The sequence below is a fragment of the Cervus elaphus genome, chromosome 7 (genome assembly GCF_910594005.1).
Source record: "Cervus elaphus chromosome 7, mCerEla1.1, whole genome shotgun sequence".
Classification (NCBI taxonomy): Eukaryota; Metazoa; Chordata; class Mammalia; order Artiodactyla; family Cervidae; genus Cervus; species Cervus elaphus.
The window spans coordinates 32,497,003-32,515,876 of NC_057821.1; the positions used below are offsets into that span (position 1 = coordinate 32,497,003).

The window sequence follows — 18,874 nt, forward strand, 5'->3', positions numbered from 1 at the left end:
AAGAAAAGTTTTACAAAATTACAAATAAAGTGAGTTAGAGGACCTTCGTGGGAAGCTGAAGGCTTAAGCTTTATTGACTTCATTAGTAGACCAGACCCTATACAGCAACAAGTTCTTGAAAGAATTGTCTTTGCAGGGAAGTTTTATTTGGTCTGGTGTGTAAAGGTGAGTTTTTTTGTTTTTTTTTTTTAAAGACAGTAGCAAATCCAGTGAAGCAGATGATGGTGTGGCCAAAGGCTGTGTCTTACCATACAGGTATCCAGATCTTCCAAACGCTCTATCTCCGTGAGCTCCTCCACCGTGATGATGGAGCGTTTAACCGGCTTCTCCTCAGCAAGCTCCATCTCCAAGGAATCTTGCTGAAGAAGGGTCTTCCCACGTCTGCTGAAATGGTCAGCCTAGAGAGTCAAGACAACCAAGAAGAGGCCAACTGAATTCTAGCAGGTACTTTCCAGAAGAGGGCGCTGTGAAGAGTAATGTCTACACCTGGTTAGTGGCAACTCGATAAATGCTGGAGTTAAGCTACCTCTTTTATCATCTTTCTCTGGACGGTGGAGTATTTTAAACAAGAAATGACAAAACCTCCTTCCAAACATCTTTTGAGACTTTACTTGAAAGGTAATTCATCTATCTTTGCCATGTTCGTGTAGATATGCACCAAGTAGGCACATGTTTTTGTTTTCCAAAAGATGTACTACGAACATTTGCAGGAGGCTGCTGTGATATTTTTCAACTTTAAATATTCAATACAATCATAAAGTTAGATCCATCAGGAGGCCCTCCAGCCTTCTGTACACTGAAGCTACCTTTATTTATACAGTGTTACCAGCATACAGAAGATTCAGTTCTAGTCAATTTGCTCTTATGATAAGCATAAAGTAAATTAAAAGTGAAGCATGATACTGTTGCCATCAACATTACCGGTGGAAATATAAGAGAAATTTAAACCAAAAAAAATTACTTACACTGGGAAAATGAGACCACTCAATATAAAAGAAAATAGGAAGTGTTCTTTTCATTTTTATTTCATATTTCCTTGGAAAGAATTTCTATGTTTAGTGCTCAAAAGTACATAATGAGGAGAAATAAAATGATTCCAACCTCCCTTATTATAAAAGGACCAAAAGGAAAGAAACTGCTAACAAATTTTTAATTATTACTAACTTTCTTTGTTTTCATGTAATAATTATCATATCTTATGTGACATTAATTACCAATGCTATGCTTTAGATAAACCTAAAAAAGTGGTAAGAGATGAAATAAACTGGGCTGAAATTAATAAGCTCTAGTGCTGAGCTGATTCATCACCAGGAACTCTGCAAAGATGAGAACCAGTTGACAATTCCATGGAACCTTTGGGAACATTTCTAAACTTAAGTTGGAGAAAACAATGTTATTGGACTGTCTTTGAAAGTAGTGTTTCATTTTGAAGATACTATTTATTTCATTTTAGCAGTTAAGCTCGTCTTACAATCCAAATCAGCAGTAAGAAATTCAAAACAAAAGTGCATTCACACAATTCTTTTTCGCTTATGCAAAGAAAATGTCAATACTCTTGAGTTACCAACTTCTTCAAAGGACAAAAGCAAAAACAGTGAAAAAAATTCAAACTTTCAGTGTAGTTCTCATGTGCGGCCACACTGATATAACATCTAGTATTTCTGGCATCAAGGAGGCATTTTGAGGCCGTCCCTAGAGCTATGGTTATCAACAAACTATTTCTATAAGGATGCTTTATTGATTTTGTTTCTGCTTATTAAAAAAAAGTTTGAATTGTGATCTCTTGACAAGGTTATAGCTCTTTATCATGCCATGAACTACAAACTAGAGCTTCTTAAAATCTCTCGGTGATGAATCAGTTTTAAACTTGCAATTTGCCATAAGCCAATATATTGATAAAAATTGATAATAAAAAACATTTAATAAAAAATTTTAAATAACGTGTTTGGATGTTATTGCTACATCAAATTGCTCTAGAAGTTTCTTCACACTTCCTCTTAGCTTCTGAACTTACCTTGTTATGGACTAGTAACCCTATGCGGGCCAGCTCCAGTCCACAGGCAATACTTTGAATGGCTGGAGATGTCTATCTTATCTTTTAGATTTTAGAGAAGAGTCATATATTTTTCCCAAATGAATTTTTCAAAAGACTCCTTTTGTCTGCCTCCTCCTCAGAAGCTGTTGCTGCCCCTGTTATTTCCAATGTTCTCCACCATCACTCAACAATTCATTGCCATAAAACTGAGTATCTTCAGCCTACACAATTAACTTGAAATTTTTCCCTGGAGAAAACACTGTCATAACTTATTTGGGAGATTTCTATTGCATCACATTGCTAGTATTTTTGAGACACAAAACATAGCCAGTTATAAAACTTTCATCTGTGCCTCAGAGTTTGAGAAACATGGTTTCTGATATATTTTTCATATGCACTGATAGCGGAAATAATTCTACCGTATTTCTACCTTGATGTGGAACCAGTCTGTAGATGAAGAAAATTTTTTTTCACCTTGGTTATATCCAAAGGCCCAGTTAGACACTCGATAGTTATCATTCACTAGAATATGTCCATTTAATTCTTTCACTCTCTTTGGACAATTCATTTCTGCCATGTTTTTAAGAATATTCTGTTATCAAATAATCACATCAGAGAACAATAAGCACAGATAAATTAAATACAGGTGAGCCCTGAACAACACGGGTTTGACACATGCGGGCCCACTTACATGAGAATTTTTTTCAATAATAAATACTATCATACTATACAATCCGGGTTGGTGGACTCCTCAGATGTGGAGAGTCAACTGTAAGTTATACATGGATTTTTGACTACAGGGAGGGTCTCTGCACCTAGCTCCCAGTGCTGTTCAAGGGTCAACTGTAACCTTTAAAACAAAGCTCTCAATTTTAGACTTCAATCGCAACATCATCTCCCATCAAATTTTTGGCCTGTGTTTATTATACATGAACAACAATTCTGGATATTATCCCTTCTGCCCTGCCATTCCCTCTGGAGAAATTCTAACATGCTCTAGAACAGCTGGAGACAATGAAGAAGAAGAAGGAAAACTAGGACTTTAACCCATAAAGCTACAAAGGAATAAAATGCAGAAAATCAGCCACATTCCCACGCTGGAGGCTGCCCTGAATCATCACAGAATGAACCAGGCTGTCCCCTACAAATGACCACAGCACTCACCAGTTTGTGATGGCAGTGTGAAAGTGCATCCAGAATTTCGTCCACGATTCGATCAGACAGGAAGGAGGCCACTGTCAACTTCACCTCACTATGTGAAAATCAAAAGCATGGAGTGGCATTTTAATTTGTGCAAGAGGGAAGGAAAATAAAAAAAGTCACCACCCTTGATGCTATATTGATAAGGTCAAGTGTGATTCTGTTTCTGTCTTTGAAAATAGCATACAAGAATGTGTGAACAAGGCTAAAGATTTCCAAAAATCAGCCTTATACATTGCCATAAACACACAGGTAATAGACTTTCTTTACCAATGTCAACCTGCCTCTGCAGTTTCAAAATTTGAGATTTTATGGTAGGAATGAAAAACATCTGGATAAAGACAAACTTAATGGAAACCATATGTACCATGCAGTGAGAACAATTCATCCATTGACATAAATGAAATTAAATGAAAACAAGCTTGGGCTGGAGTAAATTAAGAAAATCTAGTCTGGTTGTGAAGCTTTGGTTATTTCTTTCATATGTATATCCCTCACTTTTTAAACAACTTTTTACCCAATCAAGTGGTACCTTATTGAATGAAATGCTTCTGCTTTGACTTGCCACTGTACTTTGAAAAGTTACAAATTCACTGTTCCCTTGCCTTTTATGAACAGAAGTTATCAAAATGTTTAGTTTAAGTGCCTCTTGCCTAACCTTAAAAGGATGCCCAGACAGGAAGTAGCAACTTGTAGTTTTTACTAATAAATAACTCAGCCACTGAGGTTTCCATCAGAGGGCTAGCATTTTAGTTAGCATTTTAGTTATTTGGTATTCCCAAGAATTCAGCTTCCACGTGTGTCTTCAGTCTAAATAACCCTACCTGGGCACAGATGCACCATTGTACATAAATGCACAAATACATTGAAAGTAAATGTGCTAGAGAGATATATACCCACGTTTCAACATTGTCACATAATTTCACTCTACTTTTGAAGTCAATAATACTAATTCCTGTTCATCAAGGAAAAGAGTTATCAAAATAAGATGATTTAATCTTAAAACTGAAGTTGAAAGTATATTTGTGTAACAGGGGAAAACCTTCCTAATTGAAAGGCGACCATTTGCGTTGCATGTCTCTTCAGAAACATTTCTGATGGCAGAGCAGAGGGGAAGTACCAACTCTTTGATGCCAATAGTAAAAAACTGCCCTGGGCTAATGATAAAAGAATGTTTCTTTCATTCCTGTCTCTGAACCAAGATCTCCCTAGCTATTTGGTTTATCTAATACCTCCATTGATAAGATTCACCCAGGTCTCTTATTAAAAATACAGATAACTCGGTCCCACCCCAAACCTCCAGAAGGCCTGGGAATTCAATGTTAACAAGCACTTCCTCTGATGCTTTTAGACATATTTGGGAATTTTGTTTCCTCCCAAGACTATAGAGTCAGTAGTTTGTTTCTCTTTCCTACCCTCTGCCTCTCAGAGGTCGGGAGGGATAGCTTATTTCAAATTATTTTCAAATTATAACATCAAAAAGCAATTCTTAAAATGAAAACAATAGATACATGTATAACTGAATCACTTTGCTATACACCTGAAACCAACACAACTATCGTGTCTGACTCCTTGTGACCCCATGGACTATACAGTCCCTGGAGTTCTCCAAGCCAGAGTACTGGAGTGGGTAGCCATTCCCTCCTCCGGGGGATCTTCCCAACCCAGGGATTGAACTCAGGTCTCTCACATTGCAGGCAGATTCTTTACCAGCTGGGCCACAAGGGAAGCCCAAGAATACTGGAGTGGGTAGCCTATCCCTTCTCCAGCAGATCTTCCCAACCCAGGAATTGAACCAGGGTCTCCTGCATTGTGGGTGGATTCTTTGCCAACCGAGTTGTCAGGGAAACCCCCTAATCAAATATACTCCAATATAAAATAAAAAATTTTAATTTAATTTTAATTGGAGGATAACTGCTTTACAATGTTGCTTAAGCTGTACAACAACATGAATCAGACATAATCATGCATGTATCTCCTCCCTCCTGTCCCTCCCTCCCACCATCCCCTAAATTTTTTTTTTAAAAAGCAATTATTTTTTAATGTTTCAGGGCCATTCTATTGTTTTGCTACTGGATGCTCTACTTCTTTCTTGACTGAATTTCCAGTTTGTAAAATGTTTAAAAGGAAATGATGCAACTTAGTCTGCATGTGCATATTTTCATCCTATCAGTACTCAGCATAAAGCATTATAAAAAGCCAAGTAAGGAGTTGGTGGACATACAACTGATTCATTGAAGTAAGGAGTTCTGTACTGCTATTCAACTTTTAGAATTTGCCCATTTTTCAAGGGCAATGAGCATATTTGACAGAATCGGGTAGTCCAAGAAATGCTGCATATGATCTATTGGTAGTTCAATCCACTATTATGAAAAAGTGGTAGTCAATAGATTTTTATTCTCAATACTTAAAGAGCTTCAATAAAAACTCTGAAACTAGAGGTTACAGAAATAGGTAAGCATACTTGGGGTAGAGTTCATAAAATCTCTAATCAGTGGAGTCTATAAACCCTCTGAAAGCCTTAATTTCTCAAGTTGTTCCAACTGTCTTACAACTCAGTTGAATAGGCATTAGGGTCTTTGTTTAAAAGACACACACACATACCCCACAGCTGTATCTTAGCCCTGAGACTGTCTAGTTACTGCAGAATTCTAAAACCCTCAAAGTTCTATGGTCTAACTTTAAGGTTATCAGCCTTCAACATCTACTTTGTGATGATTTTTTTTTTTTTTGCATATTTTGTTTTTAACTCTTATTTTTCTTGCCAGCTGTCATCGAGCTAAATTACGTATCAGCACCACTCTCAATTCTCCAGGTAGAAGCTGTTATTTTTTCTATATCTAATTATTCTTATCAAGATTTGGACGTGATTAAAACGGGAAATTTTAAATGCTTCTGAATGTATTCACATTCTGATTTTCCAACTAGAAAATATAATGAGAAGTACCTGAGCTGTATAATGTAATACTGGTGGTCATCTCAGAGTTCTTAAGTAAAAATCCAGGAAAGTTGTTTGCTGGTGATCAACACCTTCTAAATATTTATACCTTGGCATATTTTTCAAATTTTATCAAGCAGGAATCTATGTAAACACTCCAGAGCACCATTAGCACATGCATAGTATCACAGACCCACCAAAAGAAAACACGGTGACATCCTAGTGGGCCTCTTTGCCTATTTATGGGCTGTGCATGGTTCATAATATTATGGTGGTAGAAAGCAAACCGATCTCTATCTTCAAAAGTTAGATTTATCAAAGTGAAAAATAAGCTTCAGAAGCAGGCAGGGGTGGGGGGGCAGGGGCAGGGAAGGCTTACAAACATGCACCGCTCTCTTAAAATAAAACTCTTAAAAAAGGGTAGATAACTTTCTATTCCTCAGCAATGCATAGCTGCAGTCACCTAATTTTGGAAACGTATAAAACCTCACATTTATGCATGGCTATCTCTATATACAGTCACTGCCTCTTAGACACGCCTACATACATTCTGTATGAATAAAGCCGACAATGACACCCTTCACAGCTGCCTCAATGGCATTCACAGACACTGCAGCGCCTCGGTTTATGAACATTATAAACCTACCTAATTTTGTTAAGGATATCAATTCCGGACTGCTCCAACAGGACATTTTTAACAAAGGTACGTGGGATGGAAATCTTTTCAGTGCTGGCATGAATCAAGTCTTGTCGAATGTGGGCTTTTCTCATCACATTGGGGCAGAGATTCTCGGCAGCATCAACCATGGACTCAAGCAACGCCTGCAATGCAGCACAAGCGGAGAGAGATGAGGACACAGACCCGGAGGCGCCCGCCGTAAAACTGAAAGGTGGCTCTATACGACGCCGAGCTCTCGGAGGGCAGGGACACAGCGGAGTCCCAGGGTGAGGCTGGGCATTCGGAGCTGTCCCGGGGTGACTTGTGACTGCCGGATGATCACTGATCTCAGGCAATCACTTTAAATCAGACACTTGGCAGATCCGCCCAGGCTTCGTGCTGGCATCTGAAGTGTGATAGTGTGCTAGCTTTACTTAACGCAGAGGCATTCATAATTAAGATTTAGAAAGACACGTACACACCAATTTACCCACACCAGACTGTCCTCCTGGGTATTAGCAAACAAAGTTACAGATGTCCCTGGAAAATATATCAGGTTTGAACTCCTGTGCAATTTCATAAATCACAGAAACCTCAAATCAGGGTCAATCATTTAATAGCTCTATCAAAAGAGCAGCAGTAGCAAACTACTCTAAACACTGCTCGTTTTCCTCTTTTAAAAGAAAAGCTTCAGTGTTATGTAAAAGTATAATTGCTGTAAGAACAATCAAAAAATGAATAATAATAGACAAAAATATTCATGAACACTTCATAAACATTAGTAATTATTACACTTAAAAACCTACTTAAATACTTCAGAGTTTTTTTTAATGTTTCTGCACATTTTAGCCTTCCAACATCTGTGAAGATGGGTAGAGAAGCTATTCATGTGATCACCATTTTATAGCTGAAGAATGTGAGCTAAGGGAAATGAAACGATTTGCTTGAGATGGATAAAATGGCTGATAAGTATGGAAAAGGCATGCAAGTTAGCGTGAGTCCTAAATCTGAATCCTAGCTGAGTGACACTGGATCAAGTTATTGATTTCTCAGTTTTACTCTACTCAGCTATAAAATGGCAAAGAAAAAAGTTCTTGTCTCATAGGATTTTTGAGGATTAAATGATATTACATATGTAAAGGGAACAATATCATGTGTAGCATACAATAGAAGTTCAGTGTATCACAGATAATGCTTTAATCTGTTTTCAAAGATGCTAATCTTCATGATGAGATCTTGATTTTGAAAGTTAAGCTTAATCCCATTACCATTCCAGTATGAATGGGACTAATGGAACATCATTATGGAAAGCCTAGTCTCTATGCTCATTTCACGTGCAGAGCACAATCCCAACAGTAAAATCTCTCATGACACCATACGATGAACAGGAGAGCAGCAGGATGTTTATAGAGATCTTGTGAAAAGCAGTAGAGGAGAGGTGGGAGGCAGCCACTTGAGAAATTTCCAAAAGCCACTCGTATGCTGACAGTGCTCTGTCCCTGTTAGAACTCTGACTAATCACTGACTTTAGTACATTATTCCAAGACAGCTACAAGTGATGCCAAATGAGTCAGTTTAAGACAAATCATTTTCATCGTTGGCATTAAAATTAATACATTCTGTTCCAGATGGAATCCCGCACTCCTGATAAGAACAACCGCTGGTATCAATATGCTGTTTGCCTTCCATCATGTTCATTAACACAACCATGACTCTCTGAAAGGTCCCCCTGCATGATGATACTATTCGGTTGGCATGAACTCCAGAGAAGAAGCCTGGTTCCAATGCAGATCTTGACATGAAGTTTCCATGGAATATTGAGGGAGTAGCATTAAATGAATAATCTTTGTTGATCTCTGCTTTCTCACCTACAAAATTATTTCTAAAGTCTCTTTCTGCCCTACAAATCAACTGTCACATGACTTTGGCCCTACAGAGAGGAATTTCATCTTGTCCTGGGCATCCAGTTCGACAGATATTTTACAGTTAGCTCCCTACCACCACCTCTAGTCCCACATTGGCCAACAATATAATGTAGCATTTTATGCTCTACAAAGTAATTTCATCCATGACTTCCTTTGATCCACATAATAATCCTGGGGTGGGGGTGGGGTGGGGGTGGGGTGCGTTGCAGATTTTAGCAAACTCATTTTATAGATAAAATCAGGGTTCAGAGGAGACTTGCTCAAGGAACACGTGATATGGGGACTAAAGCCTTTTGTCTTGTACTTCTGTTTCCTACTCTAGCCACCCTTTCCCAATGACCTTCCCACTACCCACAGGAGTGTCCCTTCTTCTCTCTTCATTACCTACAATTTTCATCCCCTGCTCCCTTGAGTCAATGGTACCTAAAGGCAGGCATGGTGGACCTTCTGGTGACAAGCTAGTAGAAAGGGGAGAAAGAAGGACTTCCCTAGTAGCTCAGTGATTAAGAATCTGCCTTGCACTGCAGGAGACGTGGGTTCAATTCCTGGTCAAGGAACTAAGATACCACATGCCACAGAGCGACTTAAGCCCAGGTGCCATAACTAGAGAGCCACGAGCTGCAACTACTGAAGTCCACATGCTCTGGAGCCTGCAGGCTGCAACAAGTGAACCCAAGTGCCACAACTAGAGAGAGTGCGCACCGCGATTCAAGATCCTGCCTGGCTCAAAGATCTCATGTGCTGCAACTAAGACCCAACACAGCCAAATAAATAAATAGAAAGCTTTAAAAAGAGGCGAGCGGGGAGGATCACAGGATAAATTTGTAATGCAGCCACTGACCACTTCTTTGTGTCCAACCCCCAGCTTAGGTGCTTAAACAGCATCTCCTTTCAAGTCCTGTGGCCCTCTGCACACCAAACTATATTCTTCAATATCCATGGCTTTATCTTTTCTTTCCTCGTAGAAACCTAATGCAGGCTTATGTTAAATTTTCTCACTTTCTCCACATTTCTTTTCTTACATATTCTCTATTTTTTTAGTCAGCGTGTACTCCCTTCAGACAACTTGAATGAGCAGACCTTGTATTTGAAATGCAACCATAAGATTTCATTTTGCTGGTATCTTCCCAACATGAGGGTCTATATTTCTTAACTGTGTAAACAATTAATGGTACTTAGAAATCCTCTAGAATATCTGTAAAATAAACTGGATTAATATCCTCTACATGGCAGTTACACTCACATATTCTTGCAGTGAGCAAAGGACTAGCTGTCATTCATTACAAGCTAATACAACTTCCACACTGAAGTGCTCTAAAATCTCTTTCTTTTGCATTGGAAAATATAAAGTGTAGGAAAAGAAGAAAACTCAGAGAACTCTCCCAGCAAACTGAGTTAGTACTTGCCAAAGTGCAACCTACGCCCCTCAGGCCTCACTTCCTCAGTAAACCTGATATTTACCAGGGAAGTATTTCACAGTTGAAACCCTGCGGGAAATGAAGAATTTTCAAGGCCAAAACAAGCATTCTAAAAGTTAAGTCCAGAAGGGAAAAATGAAAGTTTCCTTATGTTAAAACATTCAGATCCTATTTATTCACCTACGATTACCCTGGGAATAAATGTTAGGATCAAAAACAAGGGGTGGGGGACAGGAGGAGAGCTGTCATTTAAAAATACCTAAAAGAGACCAGTTCAGAGAAAATATCACCTCTTTTCAAAGAAGGACTTTCTCCCCACTTCCTGCCTTTTTTCTCCTCCAGGAAGTTTGCTGAGAAAGTTGGCTCTTCCGGTTCTTTCTTTGGCTTTTCTGAACTAATATTTTTTTTCTGAAAGATGGCTCAAAGAGCTGTTTGAACTTATTCTCATTCAGAATTCAAATGGGTACCACTGGCCAAGATACAGGGCTTCCCTGCTGGTTCAGATGGTAAAGAATCTGCTGCAATGTGGGAGACCCAGGTTGGATCCCTGGGTTGGGAAGATCCCCTGGAGAAGGGAATGGCAAGACACAGGATGAGCAAATATTAAGGATAAAATCTCCCTAATTATGTTGACAACAAAACAGTCTCGCACAAGGAAGGTTAGTGCCAACAAGCTTGGAACAGACAGCTAGTAGCAAACCCAGGTCACAAATCCAGGCCTGCTAGTCCCATTTTTTTTTTTTAATTCACTATAGTAAAAACATACTTTTACAAAATAATCCATTCACTTTAGCTTTTGCTAGTATAACATTTTACTCAAAGAGAATTTCAGAAACAGAGGAAGGATTCTTTTTTTAACCAAGTAAAATATTGTACTACTAGTGAAATAAATAAGAATATAGTTGTTTAAGAAGCTGAATATTGACTGTAGTAAAAACGCATTTTTCCCTACATAGTTTTAAGAAAATCAAGGTGCTAGAAAGCTTTATCAACAGACAAATGGGGAGTATTTATTTGTAAAATGATGTTCACTTGCCAGCTAAACTGAAAGGGAAAAAAAGAAAATAACTGCCTACAGTCTGTTGAAAGTATCAAAAATTGCATGTGAACTCAGTGAAAAGGAGATTAATGAGTAACATTTAATTAAGATGCTGCGATGAGGATTTGCTTCCATTCATGCCAGAAGTCCCTGAAGGGGAGGGAACTTGCAACTCAAAACGGCGGAAAGTAAACAAAACAAGGGAGTGGGGAATAGAAAAAACAGGGCATCCGGGAGCCTGGGACCTCAGGGATAGTTGAGAATGAGCAAAGCAGGCGATGACACATGCAAATAAGGAAGCTGTGATGAGCGGAGAACACTGGTGACAATGACAAGGGGCCAGAAAGGTCAGCCTCAAAGAATGTGGGGAATGTCTATTTACAGAAAAATATTTTGAGTCTTAAAAATGTTATTATTTCAGGCTTTTAAAAATTCAAATGCCTTTTGGTTTAGACCTCTGACTTCTACTCCCTCCCAAGAATGACTGGCAAGAGTCAATTCCAACCGTTCAGTACAGTGGGAAGGAAATGGGCCCAGGTTTCAAGGAATAACTCGTGGCCTAGACCAACTGAAACCAGTGCCCCTAAGAAGCCGTTTGATGGGAAACTTCCAGTTGCCATGATTGGTGCTGATTTAAATGCCAGCCCATTCTTAGCCTATAAGGAGTTCTTACCAGTACTTTAAAGGAAAAACTTAGGTAATAGATACAAATATGTAATTTACAAAAGAAGAAATACAAACGGATAATAAAATTATTTGATGTATTACTGGTTATTAAAGAAATGCAAAAGACAAAATGATATTTTTTACCCCATTACCCTAACAAATATTAAAAGGTTAACACACTTAGTAGGGGTGACATGTGGCAAAACAAGCAGCTGGGTACACTCGTGGAGAACAGTTTGTGAATATACACAAATGTATAAAACGTGTGTACCATTTGACCTAGGAATGTATCAACTATATGAATCTATTCTAATAGGATTAATCAAAAATTAGAAAATAAGTTATGCTGGCTGCGAGATAATAGAAAACATATATTAGTCTCTACCCCCAGTTCCTGGCACAGAGCTCCTGAAACTCTAGTAATTTCCTAAGTGATAAGAACACTAGGAGATATGAACTATCGCACTGGTGATAAGAACACTAACAATATTTTGTTCTAATATTTGCACTCTGATCCTGGCTCCTGACACAAGGCTCCTGACACCACTGGAATTCCCTGGATGATGGGATGTGTTTTGTTCTATTGGGGTAACTCTGGGTAGCTCCTGGATGAGGACTGGTTACTGGAAAGACCAAGTTAGGATTAGAAGCTGGGAATTTTCAGTCCCACCCTCCCTTCTGAGTAGGGCTAAAAATGGAGTTAATGACAGACCATGCCTGCATGATGAAACTTCCATAATATCCTAAAAGTATGGGTTCAGAGCTTCTGTGTTGGTGAACACATGTTCCCAGCGGAGGTGCTGGGAGAGTGGTGCGCCCCAAGACAGCACAAAAGCCCCAAGTCCCTTCCTACATACCTCACCCTGAGCATTTCTTCCATCTGGCTGTTTATCTATATCTTCTATCATATCCTTTAATAAACTGGTGAACATAAATAGGCGTTTCCCTGAGTTCTGGGAGTCACTCTAGCAAGTTAATGGACCAGGAGGTGAGGTTACAAGGACCTCGGATTTATCACCGATTGGTCAGGAGTTTGGTGACAACCTGGACTCCCAGTTAGCATCTGAAGTGGGGTGGGGGCAGTCTTGAGGGTCTGAGCCCTTAACCAGTGGGATCTCTAGGTAGATAGTGTCTGAATGGAGTTAAACAGTAGGACACCCGACTGGGTTGGGGAAAACACCCACACATCTGGTGACCAGAGGTGTCAAATGTGAGGGGTTCTGCGTGAAGGGAAAGACACAGAGGAGGTTTGCCGCTTTCCCGGGCACTTATACGTCTCTGCAGTGAGACACCATGCAGCCACTAAAATGATGAGTACTCACCGATCTAGAAGTGTCTTCCTGATATTGTACCAAATATAAATAAAGTGTGTATAGTATGATCACATATATGTAAAACTGTGTATAGACAGAGAATATTTGCAAAGTCACCAAAATATTAAGAATAATGCTATCTCTGGGATTTCAAGTGATTTTTATTCTTTCAATGTTTCACAATGAGTAGTTTCGTTTTTTACAATCAGAAGTAACTAAGCAACAGAGATGACTTTATTTTAAATGTGTAAGAAAGTATCCTTTTAACATATCTGATCCTTCATGAAGGATAAAATGAGTGCTATTAGGTAACAACTGACCTGATAGAACTCTGTACCATCCAAGCAGTTATTTTTCTACCCCTTTGTCTTTGCTCAGAATGTATTCACAATAACCACCGTCAAAGAAAATAAAAATAACACTCAAGAGTCTCTCTGTATTATGCACACAGAAAGACAGTGGCTTAAATGCCTAAGTAATCCACAACATTCTCTCCTGTGCTAATTTAATTTATAAACAGAGTGGCATGTTGCAAAGTTATGATTAAGTTGCACATCAAATCCCTGTGAGTTATAGCAATTGTGTTCTCAGAAGAAAATGGAACAAAGAAACATAGAAATTTAGACAAGGTCTTTTTACGGCATCCTTGAACAGGCAGGTTGGAAACGATGAAACTTTTTGAAAATGAAATGTTGCTGCTCTAGGTGTTTCTTGAAGTTCCCGTAAGAAAAAACTGGCCTTACGTTACTCTCTTCACTTAAATTTCAGAGGCTGCTTTTTCAGTCTCTGAGCCTCTAGACAAGTCTCTGCTACTTCCGGTGCCTTGTTACTTCATTCTAATTCCCTTTCCTAATCTTTCAAGCAGCTCTTTGCAAAGACTGTTATCTAGTTACCTAGTGGTAACCTTTCCATACAAGCAGCAATTTGGTGCTATAAACATAGCACCTATCATCTCTCCCAGTCTCTAAATCAAATGTAACAACAGAAGATATTTTTTCATGAATCAGACTTCTCTTTCTAAGCAGAAATCAATCATTTCTCCTATCAGTGGCAACCTGTCATATGTGAAACACAGTTAGAGATTTACCATCAAAAATAAAATTGAATGTGATAGGTTTTACTTGATCTTATTATACAAAAAAGTTATTCCAAAAATTATAAATGAAGCTGGAAAAGACACAGTATTCAACTTTACTACACATACATCTATAAAATATAGGGTAGCACGGTATGAAATGCTATCATGCACACTTAAGGCATAACAGTGTCACTTTCCAAAATAACAGAAACCACAAACCTTGAGTTGTTCATCAACAACTCTTGTAACTTCTCCGGCCATTGATTCCAGGGTCTCCTGAATTGGACTGGATAACAAGCCACTGGCTCCCGCCCAAGATACACCACCAACATGGTATAAATTTGGTAACAGCTGTAAGAAAAATAAAAGTAACCTCTCCATAATTAAATAACGATTTAAATAAGCACCAAAATCACTGCAGAGTTAGTAAAAAGGGTGAAGAAATACTAGGGATAATCTAAGATAGTCTTGATGTAAGACCCTTTACACAGATCAAAACACTGCGGTCCAGCTTTGAGACCAGAGGAATGGTACCCTACCTGTTTGTGCCTTAGTGTCTTCATCTGGGGTGTGAGAGCATCTGACTACTCCCCAGTTTTCTTCCTCCTCATAAAATTCAATGATTGTGTGGTTCAAATAGAAGAGCCTGGACCAGATCCCAGGCTTTCTGATTCCCAGTTAGTCCTTTCTCTATGAAGTCACACTTGGGGAAAAAATTCTAAGTTGACAGAAGCTTCCTTCTACAGGAGACAGAAGGGAGTTGCATGCTATCAGCTTGGCAATACACTGCCAAGGAGTTGTTACTCACTGAAACTCCAGCCACCTTCCTGAGGTTACGCAGGACCTGATTACACCTTTTGTGAGTCACAGCGCCCCCTGCTGTAAATTCTATACAGCCAGCCGTCTGTATCAGAGGCTGCAGACCCCCTGGATATGGAGGCCCATCTGGGCTATGCTATTTTACATATAAAAGACCTGAGCATCCACAGATTTTGGTATCTGCAAGAGGTCCTGGCAGCAATCCCCCGCAGATTCCAAGGGACGAATGTATTTTGATTGTTAGTAACTAGCATGGGGGTACAGAAAGGAGGCCAAGATTAACTCAGCTCACTTTGCCACTTGTTAGTAACCTTGAAGCTGAGTAGAAAGGTAAAGCAAGTTAGAAGTAGCTTCTAAAACTGAAGTTTAAAAGTCTTCTTCATTACAGAAGACTCTCATGTAGCCAGAAGTGAAACTCACCGTTTTAGAGTTCTTGGCATCCTGCATGAGTCTTTCTGCTGATTTTAAATCTTCCTGGATGGCATCTCCCTCACAGCTTCGTAAGGAGTTGAGATGATCTTGTACTTTCACACACATTCTGTCAATCATCTGCTCCACACCATAAAAATGACAACAAGCACCCAAGTCAGCATAGCCGATATTCAGACAGAAGGAAACACAGAATGAATGAGGATGAAAACGTCTCCTAACTGGGAACCTTTGAGAAGGCAGCTTATAGCAATTATTAATTTGTCTGTTTCTATAAGAAACCTCTGGCAACATTAACTCTGAATAAACATGTAAGGGATTGTGGTCCCCTTAACTGCCTTAGGAAATGCAGCGTGTAAAACAAAACTGATTATTTCTTGATGATTCAGAATCTCATAGCTACTCAGTGACTTTTTGCTTGATAGTAACTCTCCTTTATTGATTTTTATTGAGTACCCTCTACAAGTCAGACATGGTGTTCAGCATTGAAAAAACAGAAAAAGGAGATGTACAATTCTGAGGTAGTTGAGATGATGACAAAATGATGCCCACAGCCAGTTGGTCCCAATATTAAGGAAATCAGAACATCCCTGGAAATTTAAGTTTTTAAATTAGTTCAATTATATCACATGATTTTCCACCATAAAAGCATAAGCTGAAGTTTTATTATATTAACATGGGCAATAATAAAGTTAATAACATCTAGTTTCTATCATTTTAAGGTCCTTCTCCCAGGTTAATTATATCTGAATCACTCTCAGTTGTTTCATGGATTTAACCATAAAACCCAAAGGGAAGTAGCAGCTCAGTACTATGGACAAAAACTAGTACAGAAGGGTAAGATTATGCTCTATGGTATTTGTATGCATAGAGACAAACGTGAACGAAGCCAAGACGTCTGAAGAGAAAGACAACTATGGTGTGGTTTTAAAAGTTTCTCCAGTATTTTGATCAAAGCTGCAGGTTGTCTATTCTTCAAAAAAAGGGGTGGGGGGAGCTTCCCTGGTGGCTCAGTGGTAAAGAATCCACCTGCCAATGCAGGAGACATGGGTTTGATCCATGATCCGGGAAAATCCCATACGCCACAGAGCAACTGAGCCCGCCACAAGTATTGAGCCTGTGCTCCAGAGCCTGGGAGCTGCAACTAGTGAAGCCCATGCCCCTGGAGTCTGTGCTCCGCAACAAGAGAAGCCACTGCAGTGAGAAGCCCATGCCCTGCAACTACAGAGTAGCCACCACAAGCAGAGAAAAGCCCACGCGGCAATGAAGATCCAACCAGCCAAAGATGAATAAGTAAAAAAACTGCTGAGTTATATCTACCCCCAGAGGCCCTATCATATCAAGGAGGGCAGATTTGGCAGAGGTGACAATCCAGTAATATTTTTATTTAACTTCACACTTTTCTATTTATTTTGAATTATTTGAAATAACAACTATAGGAAGCCAAAATCAGCCCTCCATCCCCCACAAATTCCACAGTAATAGAAAATTTACGACACTGCTCAGCAGGCTGATGGTCTGATGATAGAGCTCGTGTCTACTTCCTAGAGCATCACCAGCTCTCCTTTACAAAACCAGGTTCATTACATCTACCCCATCTTCTTTTTTAGTGTATAATGAAGACACTCCTGTAAAATACCACCACTCAAAGCACCTACTTTCGTGACAAAGGGTCAGTAATACTAATGCTAATGTATGAAGAACATCTCCTATGACTGTAAAATGTATTGAGGCTACATAAGTGAACTATCTGGAACTCCTATAGGAAAAAGAAGTGACATGAATAATGTATCTCATGGAATAATTATCTTCCCTGGCCAAAGTCTAAGCTTGTAGGCAGGGTTCACATTTTAACTTTATGCATTTACTTTGCCCTGTAGAGAATTAAATGTATGCTTTCAAAAATCTTCTTAATTGATATAAATTCCAACTCTTCCAACTACTGTATTGATCTGTGCTTCCTGAAGCAAAAAGGGTCATCAATAATTCATATCTCACTAAGAAGGAATACCTAATTTCGAGAGACAAAATGAACCACATTTTGGGTTCTGATACACAAAGAAGCGAACTGATACATATCTGAGGCCACAAAAGACTAATTTGAGAGGTATGTCGATGCGGCACTATAATAAAACTAATCATCTTTAATAATCATGAGAGACCAGAGACTCCTGACACGTGAGCCATTAAGCACTCACCAAGGGGAGAGGGTTTAAATGAACTCCGCAAAATGGTCTTTAAGTGGAACTTTCAGTCACATCCAAAACAAACAAACATTTCATTCTTTGACTCAAATAAGACATAAAACCTCGCAAGTCTCCAAGATTCTTCTGAACACATACTTGCTAAGGTTTGGCACAGCCCAACAGATCACATTCAGACACTTTACAACTAAAGAACCAAGGCCCAGAAAAGTTAAACTATTTAAGATGACACAGAAAGATTACACAGAGTATAAATGAAAATTTTGAAAACGGGAAACAAAGGATTCAGATTCTCAGTTCATATTCAAGTCCCGATGGTACACAAATGTAGAAAAACAAAGCAGACTGCAGTCTCAAACAGTCATCTCTTGGGCTATCCCATCAAAGACTTCAAGGTAGATGACGGCACTTGAGCTCTTCATTTTAAACTCTCTACTTTATCCTAGTAAAGTGTTCCATTTTTCTAAAGCAACCCAGGAAAGTTGCTAACTGCCATAATTTAAGAAGCTCACTTCCTTCCAAGGAAATGTACTCAATATAGGTCTTCTTTAAGTCCTCATCTGTCTTCCCATGTCCTTCTACAGGTCACATATCTTCCCCTTGAGAACACTCTGAACAGTTACAAGCTCTCTTCCATGTGACAATCATGCTCCTGTTTGATTACAGCTCTCTTTTTCATCTCGAATCTTTTTTCTTCAGGCTTAACAGTCCCAGTTTCTTTTACCATTCCAAAGTGACACCACTGTGTGATCCCTGACCCACACCTTCCCCCGTGCACCCACCTGAATTTTCTATCTAAAACCCTCACACAACATGAAGGTAAATAAAATAGACTGTAACACAGTAACAGGGCTATCATCTTTCTTACTGTACAAAGTATACTTTCATTAATGTGGTGTAAATCAAAATTGGCTTCTTTGGCAACTAAATCATAGAGTGTCTCTTACTTGATGGTGACCATGTAGGCTTTTCCAAATACAGTGAGCTATAGAACCCAAGTGCAGAACTTAGAACCATTAGCCATAAAATGCCATCTTTGGTTGCTTGTAATTTGTCACAACTGTCCTCAGTTCCAGCAAATAGCTTACTGTGTGGGTATTAGTCTCTCAGTTGTGTCTGACTCTTTGTCATGGGGCTTTGCCTGCCAGGCTC

General features: G+C 39.1%; 1 protein-coding gene across 3 annotated transcripts in view; it reads right to left on the reverse strand.

Annotated features, from left to right (window-relative positions):
- CARMIL1 (capping protein regulator and myosin 1 linker 1) overlaps positions 1-18,874 on the reverse strand; it is a 302,688-nt gene that overhangs the window by 46,162 nt on the left and 237,652 nt on the right. For all 3 annotated transcript variants that reach the window (XM_043908357.1, XM_043908356.1, XM_043908358.1), the window contains exons 25-29: positions 15,510-15,638; positions 14,490-14,621; positions 6,820-6,995; positions 3,200-3,287; positions 249-398 (exon numbers count right to left, since the gene is read on the reverse strand). In XM_043908357.1, the coding sequence (XP_043764292.1) occupies positions 249-398; positions 3,200-3,287; positions 6,820-6,995; positions 14,490-14,621; positions 15,510-15,638 (675 nt within the window). The remainder of the gene's footprint in view (positions 1-248; positions 399-3,199; positions 3,288-6,819; positions 6,996-14,489; positions 14,622-15,509; positions 15,639-18,874) is intronic.